The sequence below is a fragment of the Sphaeramia orbicularis genome, chromosome 19 (assembly GCF_902148855.1).
Source record: "Sphaeramia orbicularis chromosome 19, fSphaOr1.1, whole genome shotgun sequence".
NCBI lineage: Eukaryota > Metazoa > Chordata > Actinopteri > Kurtiformes > Apogonidae > Sphaeramia > Sphaeramia orbicularis.
This window is the reverse complement of record NC_043975.1, coordinates 39,271,456-39,285,984: the sequence shown is the minus strand read 5'-3', so window position 1 is coordinate 39,285,984 and position 14,529 is coordinate 39,271,456. Positions and strand designations below refer to the sequence as shown.

General features: G+C 37.1%; 1 protein-coding gene across 2 annotated transcripts; it reads right to left on the bottom strand.

The window, feature by feature from the left end:
• Window positions 1–3,400: 3,400 nt before the first annotated feature.
• Window positions 3,401–13,568, bottom strand: LOC115410772 (transcription factor MafF-like). 2 transcript variants are annotated; one of them, XM_030122562.1, is made up of 3 exons: window positions 13,435–13,568; window positions 9,044–9,134; window positions 3,401–5,211 (listed from the first exon to the last, which is right to left on the bottom strand). In XM_030122562.1, the coding sequence occupies exons 1-3, from the start codon at window positions 13,521–13,523 to the stop codon at window positions 4,768–4,770; spliced, it is 624 nt and encodes a 207-aa protein (XP_029978422.1). In that variant the 5' UTR covers window positions 13,524–13,568; the 3' UTR covers window positions 3,401–4,767. The 2 variants fall into 2 exon arrangements, with proteins under 2 accessions (XP_029978422.1, XP_029978423.1); XM_030122563.1 differs by lacking the exon at window positions 13,435–13,568 and adding an exon at window positions 12,992–13,285.
• Window positions 13,569–14,529: the final 961 nt, after the last annotated feature.

The window sequence follows — 14,529 nt, the reverse complement described above, 5'->3', positions numbered from 1 at the left end:
AGAAGAACTACCAAGAAGAAAGATGACCCGGGCAAATGAGAACCTACACAGACACCCTGAGTTAACGTGTCTCTGTTCTTCAATCTCGTGAAATTCTTCTAAACTGTGGCTGGTTCAGATGAAAGGTCAACAAGACTGTGACATTATCTGCCAGAGTGATAACAGACTAAAGCTAAGATGACCTTTATGAAACTGAAATGATTAAAACTGAGGAGAATTCTACCCAGTGGGAGGTGTCTGCGAGACAGGTTGTACAAGTGAGTGGATTTACATGGGCTCAATACATTTTTGACATAAAAGGAAACAACTTGTAACGACAAAAGGATGGAGGATGGTCTCACAATGTGGCATCCATTAGGCAAGGCAGACAGTGGATTTACATGTTAGAAATCAGAAACACAAATATACCACAATGAAATTGAAATGACTTTCATCCACAGGGGTTGACATTCCATGAGTTTTCCTGGGTCAAAAATGTGATAATCATGCTAGAAATGTAATTTAGTTAATCATTGTCAGAAACTTAAACAGAAACCTTTTACATTCTATAATCACTGATCATGTTTATATTGAAACATTCCAGTCATTGTCATTATATCCATTACAAAAATAACATGAAATACACTGAGGTTTCCAAGAAGTTTAATTGCAAAATAATGTGTAATTATTTTTGAGAACATTATGATGCATGTTCAGATCCATTTCATCTTTTATTTACCAGTTCATACTAAAAAAAAAAAAAAAAGGGACACAGTTTCTCTTGTGTGTGAACCTAAACAATTTAGGAAGTTGATTTTTTAAGTTAGTGTGTCATACTCTGATGAAAACATCATCATGGCTACTATATTCAATTTCTGCAATTAGATCCTCCTAAATCACTCCAGAGCCATTCCTGTTACACAGTAACTGACGTGTCCCTATTTATTCATTCATGTTTTTGCTAAAGTGAGCCACATATTTATAGCAAATGGCTTGAGGGATCTTTTATTTTATCTGTGTATTCAATTTTATCATGTCTTCAGAGCATAGTGATCCACTTTAAGACAAACAGTAAACCATGAAAATCACAAAAAGAATATACCACTATGTTTTAAGTCTCAAGTTCTAAATCAGACATGTAAATGAGGTGAAACTCATTATTTCTGGTTTTGAACTCATCTTCAACTTAGTATTTACTTCCTCACATGCCCTTAAGACTAAAATGACAAATATCTTTTTCTACATAACTTATGAAGTGAGCTTCAGCTGTCTCATTCATTTAAAAAACCTTTTTTAATGATCATCCTCCACATCACACAAAGTTCCATCCTGTTACATCATTTCATAAGTAATATCTGTCCAGTAAAACGATATTTTTCTTAACATATCAAATGGTCATAAAAGTTATGTTTTATTTGCAGAAAGCTAACTCACTAAATGTTGATTACTATATCATCTATGGCTCACTTAGCTCTGAATTGTCTGTGTTTATGATGTGAAAACTTAAGATGACACATGTTTTGGCTTCAGAAATGCTTTAATCATTCCATCAGACAAAAACATGTTATCTTAAGCTTTCATATCATAAATTGAAATAAATCATCACACATAACAGAGCAGTAGCTCAGGGTCTAAACTCTAAACTTATTCTGATCCAGTGATAAGTCGTGCATCATATCCTGCAGATTCACTTCCTTTCCAAAGCATCTTGTGGTTCAATCTGCCCTGTAACCACCAACACACCATTTTATGTACAATATGTACAACATTTATTATCATTAATATATAAAATAGACGATGTACTTAAATTTTCACAATAGAAAAAATACAAGTAATAAATACAAAGACCATTTTTGTTTTGCAAGTAATACAAAACATCCAGCACAATTTGACAGACATTAAAATATTGAGAATAAATGTTTTGCCACACCGATATTCATATAGCTAAATAAATCTTTAGGAGTTCTTTGTCAACACAATCTAATGTGTTATGATGCCTGCTTATATATATGATATTGCTAGCACTAGTCAGTGGCTTGGTCTCCATCGTGCCCAAGGCTGTTTGGGTCAAACGGGCCTTGGATGGATGGAAGTTCAAGTGAATAAAGCATCGCCTCTTTCCACCTTCTTCTCCCACTTAGCCGACTTTCTTTCTCCATCGTAAAACACATCTCAACTACTTTCTCATCCCCCACTTCCCACACTTTCATCTTTCTCTCCACCCATCTCCTCTTGCAGATCCGCCCACCCTACAAATTCAGACCTCTAAAAATTTGTCACACGACAAATGTACAAATCATCATAGAAAAATACAATCCCTCTGACAATCCACTGTGACAAGCCGGTACAAAACACACACACAAAATAAAATTTAAAAAAATAATAATAAAATCAGAATACAGCAATATGGCCATTGGCTTTGAGCATATTTCTACCGAGCTAATAATTAACATTTTGTAAAATAATCATAGTTTCCACACGGTACAATAATTAGACATGAGAAGAACCCCAGACTAGTCATATGAAAGTACTTCTGAAAACATACAGAACATCACAGCACTCGTTAGCTTGTCTTTTTCCATAACATCTACATTTAAATACAAATAAAATATAGAATATATCTCTGATAAATGTTACTCAACATTTGCGTCTCTCAACAGCACGTACAAACATTACAAATAAGAACCAAAAAAAAGGAATGTATGCAGAGGATTTTGCACCAAATTGAGTGTAATTCCTACCAGATGCGACTCCGCTTTGACACATTTTGTCTAAATGACCAACATCTGCTGTTGGGGTCTAACCAGATACACACACACATATTTTATAAATATATATATATATATATATATATATATATATATATATATATATATATATATATATATATATTATAAATATATACATATACATATACATATATATATATATATATATATATATATATATATATATATATATATATATATATATATATATATATATATATATATATATATATATATATAAAGAAGAAGAAGAAGCCACAGCAGACTGCAGCAAAGTTACTGCACAATGTGGAATGAGCAATGCAGGACCAGAGCTCACAAAAGAATGGTGACAGGAAGAAATGCAGAGAGGGAGTGACTACAGTCCACTATGAACCATTTCCCACTTAGGTTTGCATACACTGACACTGAAGGCACAGCATTAATGTGTGAGACACAACTCTCCTCCACATGATGGGCAAATCTCAGGTAGAGGGTAGTGAGTCCAATCCAAGTTTTTTAACCTGTTAAATGAAGATCTGAAAAGCACACAGTGTTGATCTAGGAGCGCCTCCATGATCTACAGTAACTCTGGTTGGTGGGCCTTGCTTCAGTTCAGGTGGTCAGTGTGGAGCAGGTCATGAGTGTGAGGCTTTTGTTAGTTTTTCTTTTGTATGTACAGTGGCAAGAAAAAGCATGTGAGTCATTTGAAATTTGTATGTTTTCTGTGTGATTTGGTCATAAAATGTGATCCATCTATTCTGTATCCATGTCACAAGGAGAGAGAAACACAATGTTCTCAACCTAATACCAAACAAACAACCATAATATTTCAGGTCTTTATCGACCACACCTATTAAACACTCACAGGGCTGCCAAAGGAGTTTCAACCAGTTATTAAATCCAAGGGTTCACTTTAATTTTTCCAGTACTAAGTTTAAATAGCCATTTAAGAGGTGTCTACAAAGACGTGGAATATTATAACTGTCCATGTGGTATTATATATCTTTACTTTTATGACCAGTTCAAGCAGAAAACTACCAAATTTCAGTGGGTTCACATTTTTCCTCCTGCCACTACATGTATGTGCGTACTTAGCCAGTCAGAGATTTTCTGAGTGCGTTGCTACTCTTTGTTTCATTCACATTAAAAAGCTGAATTCTTTCAGAATGAAATTGCTAATTTGAAGGTGCAGAAATGTATGTAATGTAAATTCAGTCGCTAACAGTGCTTTTCCACCCTGTGGTACAGATTCAACTTCATTTGTGGTAGTAGGATCCCCAGTCGCCATACTGTCCAGATGTCATCCTCAACAAAGGAACAGAGGAGGACACCATCGCTGAGCAGACCAACAGGTGCTTCTCATTTGTTTCCATGTAATCATTGGTATAATACAATAAATGAAGCTGATAAACTCTCTTTAGAGTTTTCAGTATCACATCAGCTCATGTCCAACTTTGTTGGAGGTGATGGCAAAGAGAACAGGTACTGTCCACAGCTTTAAACTGATGGAAAAAAAACAAAACAAGGTGACAACGGTTGAGTCAAACCAATAGGATACAGGGCAAATCCACATACCAGTATATCTCCCATTTTCTACAGACTGCTTTAAAAACATGGGAGCTCCAGTAGTAAGCAGATCTTTCTCCTGTCCTAGCTGATGTTTCTATCCAGTGGATTATACTCCAGGACCTGCATGTGTTTTTTTCCCTCCTCATTCTTGGAGTCAAGCCAGTACCATGTGGTGGAAAAGCATCATAATCTAAAGAGTCATAAAGACAGAATTCAACATCGAGGGCGTTAACCCGTCCCTGATGACACAGGGATTGTATAGTAGGTGACATGAGGACAGTCACACTGTCCAGAGAGTAGAAATGTGATCGAATAATAATGCACTGGTTCACACTTTCCTACTAACAAGGTGTTGCTGTTCTCTGGACTGGGTGTATATAGTATAGTAAGACTGCAGGATGTGTGTGTGTATGTTTGCATTGTAGGTTGTGCGCCCCTCCCCCCAGTCTGGTTCCCATTAGTCCCTCTTCTAGGACCGATCGTGCTCTCTCTTTGTCGGTGGCTGAGGTGGACTCTTGACGATGGTGATGACAGAGGCGGTGTTGAGACGTGGGGCTGTGGCCAGCACGTTGCCTCCTCCGGCTTCTAAACCCCTGGCGAACCTCTGGAGGGCAGCGAGGCGGGCACCCAAACCCTCCAGTTCTTTCCTCATGCCAGCATTCTCGGCCCCTAGCCGCTCCACCTCTCTCTGCAGCTCCTGCTTCTGCTGCTCCAGGGCCTCGCGCTGGGACACCCGCTTAACCCGGCAGCTGGCAGCGTAGCCCCGGTTCTTCAAGGTGCGCCGGCGCTGCTTCAGCTTCTGGATCTCCTCACGGGACAGGCCACGCAGGTGGAGATTCAGCTCCCGCACTGAAAGGGACATGAGCTCGCTGTCAGACAGGATGGGCATGTTCTCGCCACACTCCTGCTTCACCTGAGGGGACAGCAGAGGAGGAGAATTACATTTGTAAGCATGTGAAGACAAGAGGAAAGGGTTCACACACATTTTCAGAAAACATCTAAAAACTATTTCATGACTTTTCAATGGCTACTAAGATCATTTCTACGTTTACTCACAGCGTTTTACATTCCTTAAGGAATAAAGAAATTTTTTAAACTACTATCAGTGCAGTTTAAAACACATTTCATCTTGTATCATTTGCATAAAGAATCTGGGAGTCCTGACATTACTCACAGAGTAAATCCATTTATTCATTATTCATGTGTTGTTCATATCAACATAGTCTAAGTCTGTGCTCACAGGTTGCATGTTCATGATTTTGGAGCCTTTCTCCCTACAGTCAAAGCAGCTTCAGAAAAATGACACCCCTCATAATTCAGTCAGTGTTTAAGGCCTAGAAATCATTTTGTAAAGAATATTGTTTCGCCGAAACCTTTTCAAAAGCCACAGAGGAACTGAACACCATGTCTCTTTCATCACCTTTAAAGAAGAGACTTCAGTGTTCTTTTCTAAACCTCACTTTTCTCATTTTGGAATGTCATTAAGGAAAACAAAATCAAATGTAATTATTTCTACAAAACTTTACACAATTTCACATAATTCTATGATGCTCCCAGACCTGGAAAATGACGCAGTTAAAATTCTATGATTTTTCCAGGTCTTTCATGACCACAGCAACCCTCAAAGAAGATGTACAAGTACAGTTCTGCAGGTTAAACAGCTCAAATTAAAGACACCTCCCAAGATCTTTTTTGTAGTTTCCCCTCATTCCAAAAATGTAATTTGATCATGTTTTTTTTCCTTTTAAAGTTACTTCTCAATGCTTCCATTTTACTAGTTTTGTTAGTATTATTTTTCTCTGTCATCTGTTCTCTCTGCACTGATACCAGGAAACATTCCTCATGCTCTGAAATCTATCTGGTAATAAACCTAATTCTGATTACGACCCATTTTATGTCCATTCTGGTTACAAGAAATACTGGGAATATGAAGAAATGTCTGACTTTGGTAACTCTTTGATGTGAATAAGAAAAATTATATTAAAAAAAATAAATAAATATTACAATAGCTTTTCTCCCTGACATAGCATTATCTCTTCCTTTATCATTTGCAAATATATTGATATACCTTAAAAAGTACAATGACCACAATAAACTACAATTATTGCCTTAAAATCAGAAGTGAAACAGTTACCACAAATGTATTTCTCAGTCTCTGTATGAAGATCATCTTAGAAGACAAACATTTAAGTTTCTATAGACCAACATGTCTGGCATTTAGTGTGACTGCCTTTACACTAATCTTCTGGTGTTTATCATTCAACATATATCAAATGTTAGTGCTACTTTTTGTCATGGGAACTGACTTCTGAAGAAAAGTTTGACTTTGATAACCATTTTGATGTGAATGCAGAAAAACAACTTTTTTTTTAATTACAGTAGCTTTTCTCCAATTTCCCAATAAACTCTAGCAGCTTCACACCTAAATGTTCTTAACTCAGCAAACATTAAACCACTATATTTAATGTTGTAATATGCAACATTAAAGTATCTAAATACAAGTAGGTCTGTGTTATTGAGACTGGGTACTTACACTACATGTTAAAGCTTTCAAACAATGTCCAGATTCAGAAAAATAGTTTTATCCTTTCTGATCCATTTCATTTAGTTGCATGTGTAAAACATTTCCTCTGATCAAAACTGTGACTAGTTAGAGTTCAGAGTTTTGCTTTTTGTAAGACAGTGGTTTCTCTTCTCTTGTTCTCTCTTAAGTGAGTTTCTATTTTTACCAGGGATGGGCTGGCCTGAGATAACCTGATGAAACTGAAATGACCAGATCCTCATCAGTGAGAGTCATTGGAGGCCCTCCTCCCAAGTCTGGTCCAATGGATTAACATATACTCATTGTATTGTTTTTGAAGGATTTATCACAAATTTAATTCATTGTGCAGTTTCAAGACCATCAGCAGATTTTATGGTATGGTTTGTGTGGGAATGTTCTCTTGTGTCTTACTCACTGCATGACCTACTGCAATAGGTAAATTATTACTTTTGAATTACTGCATGACCTTACAGCTATTTGATAAATTATATGTTAATGAAAAACTTTATTTTCAGGCTTCTCAAATGTTTATATTTTAACTTTGTGTTGTGAACAAACATGAAATTTTACATCCTCATCTCTGGCTTTGGTTAGCATTTTTTTTTCCTGATAATGATTTGTTCTTTTAGTTTGTTATGTTTTTTTAGTGTCACTCGGCCCAAACTCCATATTGACCTTTCAGCATATTGTCATTCAAGTGGTCCGAGAAGACACAACAGTTGAATGGGTGATTGGTTAGGCTTGGAAAAGAGGCTTAACTATTCCAGCATGAAACAACATGATGTTCATATACTTTTATATTTTGACTTTTAATTTGGAATGAGAGGAGAGAGCTGCAAAATGAATGTGTGTATTTTCATATTCTGGTGTGTTTTTTTCTGTGTGCTTTTGTCTCCTGCAGAATCAAGAGTATAATCAAATGTTTATTCAACAATGAAAACAATAGTTTGTTGCAATTTAAAAAAAAAAAAAAAAAAAAAAAAAGATCTTAAATGTCAATATAACAACTCTGACCATTTGTTTTATTGGTTCTCCAACTTGATATATGCTTCAGTGATGTTTGACCCAAAATAGCACTCAAGATGTTTACATAATTTTTTTTACTAAATTATACAAACTTTCTATTCTATTTCCGCACCTGGGCAGTACAAGACATTTCAGCAAGCTCAGGCAGCTCTACACATATGACACACTCATCATACACTGTTGTAGTCTTATTTATTTTCCAGACATCTTTAGAACTCATCATTATGTATGAGGCCAGCTGAGAATTCAATCCTTCATCAGACTCAGGACACATTCCTGTTTCACACTGTGCAGAGAATGCAGATACTCAGAACATGTTCGATGCCAAGTCTAAACGAGGCCAATTACTAATTTCATTGTAGTACAGAGTTTAACAAGTGAAAAAGTAAGTGGTGCTTACGAATACCCCTGTCCCGCTGCACAACACTTTGTTCCTCCTGTTCACTGATACCCTGCCTAGTCAGGGATTCATTTTGAATTTTAAATGACATATAATTGTAAACTAAGATTAAACTAAATTACTGTCCTTTTTGAGTAGTTCAGTCAAACCAAGACAAACATTATTCTGCAAGAGGTCTGACCTTGGAACTCAGACTCAATACAAAACTTCAAATTACTACTCAAAACTCACCTGTTCAAACTTGCATTTTCTTGAGCCTCTTTTTTTTCTCTCTGTTCAGTTTGTTTTGTTTGTTTGTGAAGCGTCTTTGAGTGTCCAAAAAAGCGCTATATAAGTGCGATGTATTACTATTATTATTATTATTATTATTATTATTATTATTATTATTATTATTATTATTATTATTATTAACTGATTGTACTTCGTCTGCCCAATTTGGTGAATAGTGCCCCAGAAATCGGTTGTACAAATGTTCTACATTCAGATTTTCAAAAATTTGTTCAGGGAGGACGGGGTGTGTGTATAAAAAACGTACATCACAGTAGAGTTGACACTGGCAATGGTGGTGAAAACGACTTCTATAATCTGCTATGGCTGTATTTGTTACATATTTTGCATTTGAACTTTTGTAGGGTATTTTAGAACCTGTGGAAACCTGGAAATAGAAAACAAATGTCTTCCAAATATTGCCACTCTATTAAATTTAGCCCAAGGGCATAAATACCCAGCTTTTTTTCTTGAGATAATATAACGAGGTCTGATTTCTGAATGTGTTACCTTCAGGGCTTTGCTATTTCTTTCTGTCGTCATGATCCAACCGTTTTCAGTTTTCTCCGTCTGAGAACCAGTCGACAACGACACAAACTCTCTGAAGATGAAGAAGAAGAGAGACAAAATGACACATTTTTTTAAAAAAAAAGGTATTTTATCACAGGGAACTCAGGATGTCGCGCTGCCGTTTACAGTCCGTTTCTGGCCTGACATTTTACCATCCGCTCACAAGACAGCCAGTCATGCACGATAAAGAAAAGGAGAAGCCGCAGATCTTTCATGCTTCTCCAAAATGCTCTCTCTCATTAAACTCTGTGGTTGAATACGAAAGGAAGAAGAGGGCTGTGCCTTTTGTCTGTTCTTTGGAATGAGGGGGAAGTTATCGTGTGTCTACCCTTTAGTTGCTTAAAGCAGGTGTCCTAACCAATTCCCTCAACACTTCCTCTTGTCAATACCACACCAACGGTTCAAAGCTTCCATTGTGAAAAAAAGGAAAAATGAGGGCAGGCATATCATATTTAGGTCTTAAAAAGTGACTCTGCATATGAAACTAACATTTAGAGACCAGTAGAATAAGGGATGGGCTATATAAAACCAGATCTCTACATAAAATAAAAGAGATATACTTATCCCTTCAGCCTATGCAAAAGGAGCTAATTGCTCAGCTGTAATTTGGTCAAAGATACAAGGGATAATCACAACCACTTTATGGAAACAGACTTATCAAAATAAAAGGCAAGCACAGGGTTTCCTTGTTTGAGAATATATAGCTGCAAAACAAGTACCTACACAAAAACTGAGATTTTAAAAAATGCCAGTAAACTGAAAATAGATAGAATTCTCCATCACTAAATATCCTTTAGAAGCATTCCTCTCCAGCCTAACAAAACATACAGCTGTGTAAACAACAATAAATATGTAACATCAGTTATGTCAAAGAAAGTGACACTTGGCCATTTTTTTCTGCATTATGGATGAGTCACATTTTTTCTGTTTACATTAAACATGCATCAAAAAAGCTTTCAACATTAAAACTAGCCTAGATGCTATATGTGAAATATAACCTCAAACCACAGAACACAGAAAACAAGACTTACCAGGCTGTCAATGTGTGTGTGTGTGTGTGTGTATGTATATATATAGTGTTTGACCATATATATAAATACAAATACTTCAAATCCTTCCATTGGATAATTACAGTACAGATAAATATTTTAACCCTAACTGATACAGTGAGTAGCTTCTCATTTTTTAAACCACCATCAGTTTGATAGACAGCATAAAAATTACTGAACTGTGTTTTGATGAAAAAACTTCACGTGGTCTGAGTCCAGACTGACCGGGTTCTAGAGTGATGGGTGCATCAGAGTGATAAGACAGGCAGGTGAAGTGTCTACCCATCATGCCTAGTGATTATATTAACCTGAGGGGAAGTGTTATGATCTGGGGTTACTTCAGTTGGTCAGGTCTGGGTTCCCCAGTGTTACGTTTCCAAACAATGATGGAAATAAATATAGAGACATTGCATTAGCTTCAACAAACACATCCATCTTGCTATCAAAGCTAAAGGTGGTCCAATGAAATATTAGAGTATGGGACTTTATTTGGCCAGGCTGTGTAACACCCCCAGTCCCTGACATATAGCATCATCTCCTCCTGTATCCTTTGCAAATATACTGATATACCTTAAAAAGTACGACTACAACTATTGCCTTAAAATCAGAAGTGAAACAGTGACCACAAATACATTTCTCCGTCTATGTATCAAGATCATCTTAGAAGATAAACATTTAAGTTTCTATAGACCAGCATGTCAGGCATTTAGTGTGACCGCCTTTACACTAATCTTCTGGTGTTTTACACCAAGTTTCATTCAACACATGTCAAATATTTGTCATTGTTAGTGCTACTTTTGTCATGGAAACTGACTTCTAGCCATTTTGTACAGAATTTTTTGTGTATTTTGAATACCACACACATATTTCTAGTGTGTTCTCGTTGGGCCTTAAATAAATATGTACAGCATGCCCATTATAACCCTGTACAAACAACAAAGCCAAAGGCAGCTAAAAACTTTTGCACAGCATTTACTTACAAAGTAAAGAAATTGCCACTCATTTGTGATATTTTATTAGAAGTCGTGAAGTAAAACTCCATGAATGGGTACGTTTGCACACCTATAAATAGCAGCTGGCTGCAACACACTGTAATAACACCATTAAGAGTGTTTGTTAAAGAATGTGGCTCCTTAACACTACTGTATTTGGAAGTTTTCTCCCATTCTTCATAGCAAACACTGTATAAGCTGCAGGGGTGGGGGTGGGGGGGTCCCTAAGCTCCTGTTAAGGTCGGCTCACAAATATTGTCACAAGGATTTAAACTTCAGCATCAAAGCAGGCCAAGATAAACTGTTTTTCTCCTACTCATTCCTTACTTGATTTGGCTGTGCACTTTAGAGAAAAAAATGACTCTGCATTTCATCTGGAGGCTGTTTTTGCTGCCTTCATCTGAACCATTGCTGACACTGCTCTGACTCTTAGCAAACAAGTTCGACTTTCCAGTTTAATTAATACCAACAACATGACATCATCAAACGTCTTGCAGGGTGTTTTCCCACATCACTCTTAGACAGACATGTGTCTACTTTAATACATATCCCAACAGTAGACATTCTTTTTTATCTATTACCCTGAACTGTGAAGTAAAAATGGGTCAGTGTCAGCACTGACCTCTTGCCAGCTTTGGCACATGAGCCAACTCATTTGTTGCACTATCATTTTGCATCTTTGAGAAAGAGGCTGAATTGGGTAAGGTCAGGCTGTTGCTGAACTTGACCACTTCTTGATTACAGTCTGTGTTGAGTTCCAGGGTGTATTTATATGCTACATCTTTTTATTCTTTCCTCTGGCAGATCTTTCAACCACAGAATGTTTCCTTTGTTTTTTTCAATGCTGTATTTGCTGTGAGGAAATACAATGTTTTGTTGTGATTTGAATTGAATTTATTTGAATTAGAAATTTTCGGTTATTATTCTAATAATCCAAAGCTGAACACCCCTGTTTTACATCTGTAAACAAAAGCTTTCTGTGTTTTTAGAGGTGTAAAAATAAGTTACAAACACGTGTACGAACCGAAGACTCCATGCTCTAGGTCAAGTTATTTATCAGTCAGCCAAACAAATGTGATGTTAGTACCACCTTTCATACTGCTTAGTGGAGCTCTGAATGACTCAGACATGACCGACAAGTAGAAAATCAGAGAGATCAACTGTAAAACAACTGAGCAACATAAATACAGTAAGAACAATATGTGATGAAATGTGAGTCTGAAGATTTCAACACTCCAGCTCCTCTTTAGGTCACATTTCCCTTAAGAGATTGTGACACAAACTGGTCGTATAAGACTAGAAACTTTGCCTTACACAACACCAACATTAGCTCTTAACTGCACACACAGGCCTGTTCGATAAAAGCATTCCCTCTCTAAATAAAGCATCTGTTCTAATGACCTGTAGTTTGCTGACCCTTAACTGCATTTCCCGAAACGCTTGGGTTTTGGAGGTTAGTGCAACAGTTGCTGTCCAACCAGCCGGCGGCCTCCCGCATGTAAACCGATGAGACCGCCGTTTCGTAAGTCAGGGTGATTCAGCAATAACCGTTCGCTCCTCTGCTCCACAAAGACCGCCCGCGTCAGCCCGAAATCAAGGAAAAACAACAGCCGCCATGTCTCTCTGCTGTTCTACAGGATATCCACGTTTATACTTTACCATTAATATCAGCTTCCAGAACGTTTTCGGTGAGAGACCCGAGGAGGAATGCAACAAGTGAACGCATCACGGACGGATTCAGGCTGCACTAACGACGTTTAATAAACAAAACACTTCGTGTAATTGTTTTAAATGACTACAGAACATTAAATATACAAGGCAGATATGAAAATAGTATTTGTACCTACAATTACAACCCTCCCTGACCCGTGTAGGGAGAAGAGCTGACCAGTTTGGGGCAAAGGCGCTGCTGCTGCTATTGTAAACAGCCATCATGCGTCCTCGACATCCATTTAGACTTGAAATAGCCCATTTAAAATGTTAATACGTGGACACTTGAGAGGAAATGAGGCATGTCTGGTTGTCAACTGATAGGGATTAAAAGCAAGAATAAAAGCAGAGAGAAGCCGAATAATTCGCCATATCTTAAACATGCTAGTAACTGTTAGCACCTTTAGCAGCAACGGTTTCTGACTAGCTAAAGAGACTAACGCAAACAGCTGCCTGCTCATTTGTCCTTGGTTGGTTGGTAAGACCCTGACGGATACCAGCGCTGTATTCAGCTGTTAGTAGCGACCTCCGGCAAAATATTTCAATATTTAATACACTATAATAAAATATTTGTTTTTACCTGCTGGATCGAAGCGACTCTAGCGACAAAATGTCAGTCCGCCTTTTCCCGGAATTACTCTGCTGTTCTCTGAGGTTGGATTCTTTCATTCATAAAAAACACAAGCGACAATGACGTCAGGCCCAAAGAATGAGGGCGGAGCTAACTCCGCCCCCGCCGCGTACTCCTGGAGGATGTAAACAAGGAATCCCTGCTTCCCAGAACTTTTCCATGACCAGCCCACCATCACCACCACTACCCTCCGCCCTTTACCAGCAACAACATTTCGCTGGAAAACAAGGATTAAAACCAAGGCAGAACTTTAAAGTCACACTACAATCACTCTGTTAAGTAATACTGGTTATGATTCTGTGATGTACAAGAGAGTGCAAAATAAAAACAACTATATTTACGACTTTTATCATATCTTGTATTTTTACCTATATCTTTGTACAGCACTTTGGGCACTTTGCGTTGTTGTAAATGTGCTAAATAAATAAACTTCACCTTGACATTGACCTGTAGACTATGTAACAACTTTGACAGGGTCACACACAGGTCAAAAAGCTGTCTTAAAAGATTCTGTTTTTAATATTATTTGTGTGCAGCAGCTTGAATCAGGTGTTCTATATTCATTTATTCATTATTATTTGGTTATTCTATTTATTTTTGATAAATAAAGATAGGTGAAATTTCAGAATCTCAGACTTTTTACTGCTGTATATTGAGTACTTCCCGAGTTTTCATGCAACTTTATACTACTACTTATTTTATAGGCGAATATTTTACTTGCATTTGTCTGACAGGTTTTCAGATGACAATGACTCATCCCCTTCCTGCCCTGTGGAATCCATAATTCTTACTGCCTTGCTATGTATAGTACGTGCAAATAAACTAATATGTAAAACACTGACATTTTAATGCACAATGAGTACTTTTACTTTCAATACTGTGCTGATGATTTTACATCATTTTACTTAAGTTTTTGAAGGCACGTGTTTTACCTTTATAGAGTGGTCTTAGCACGTGTACTTAAAAAAAAAAGGCTCTGAATATTTCTGCTATCATAGGTTAAACTTACATACGTTGGGTTAGCTAAAGGTGCCATTTGACGGT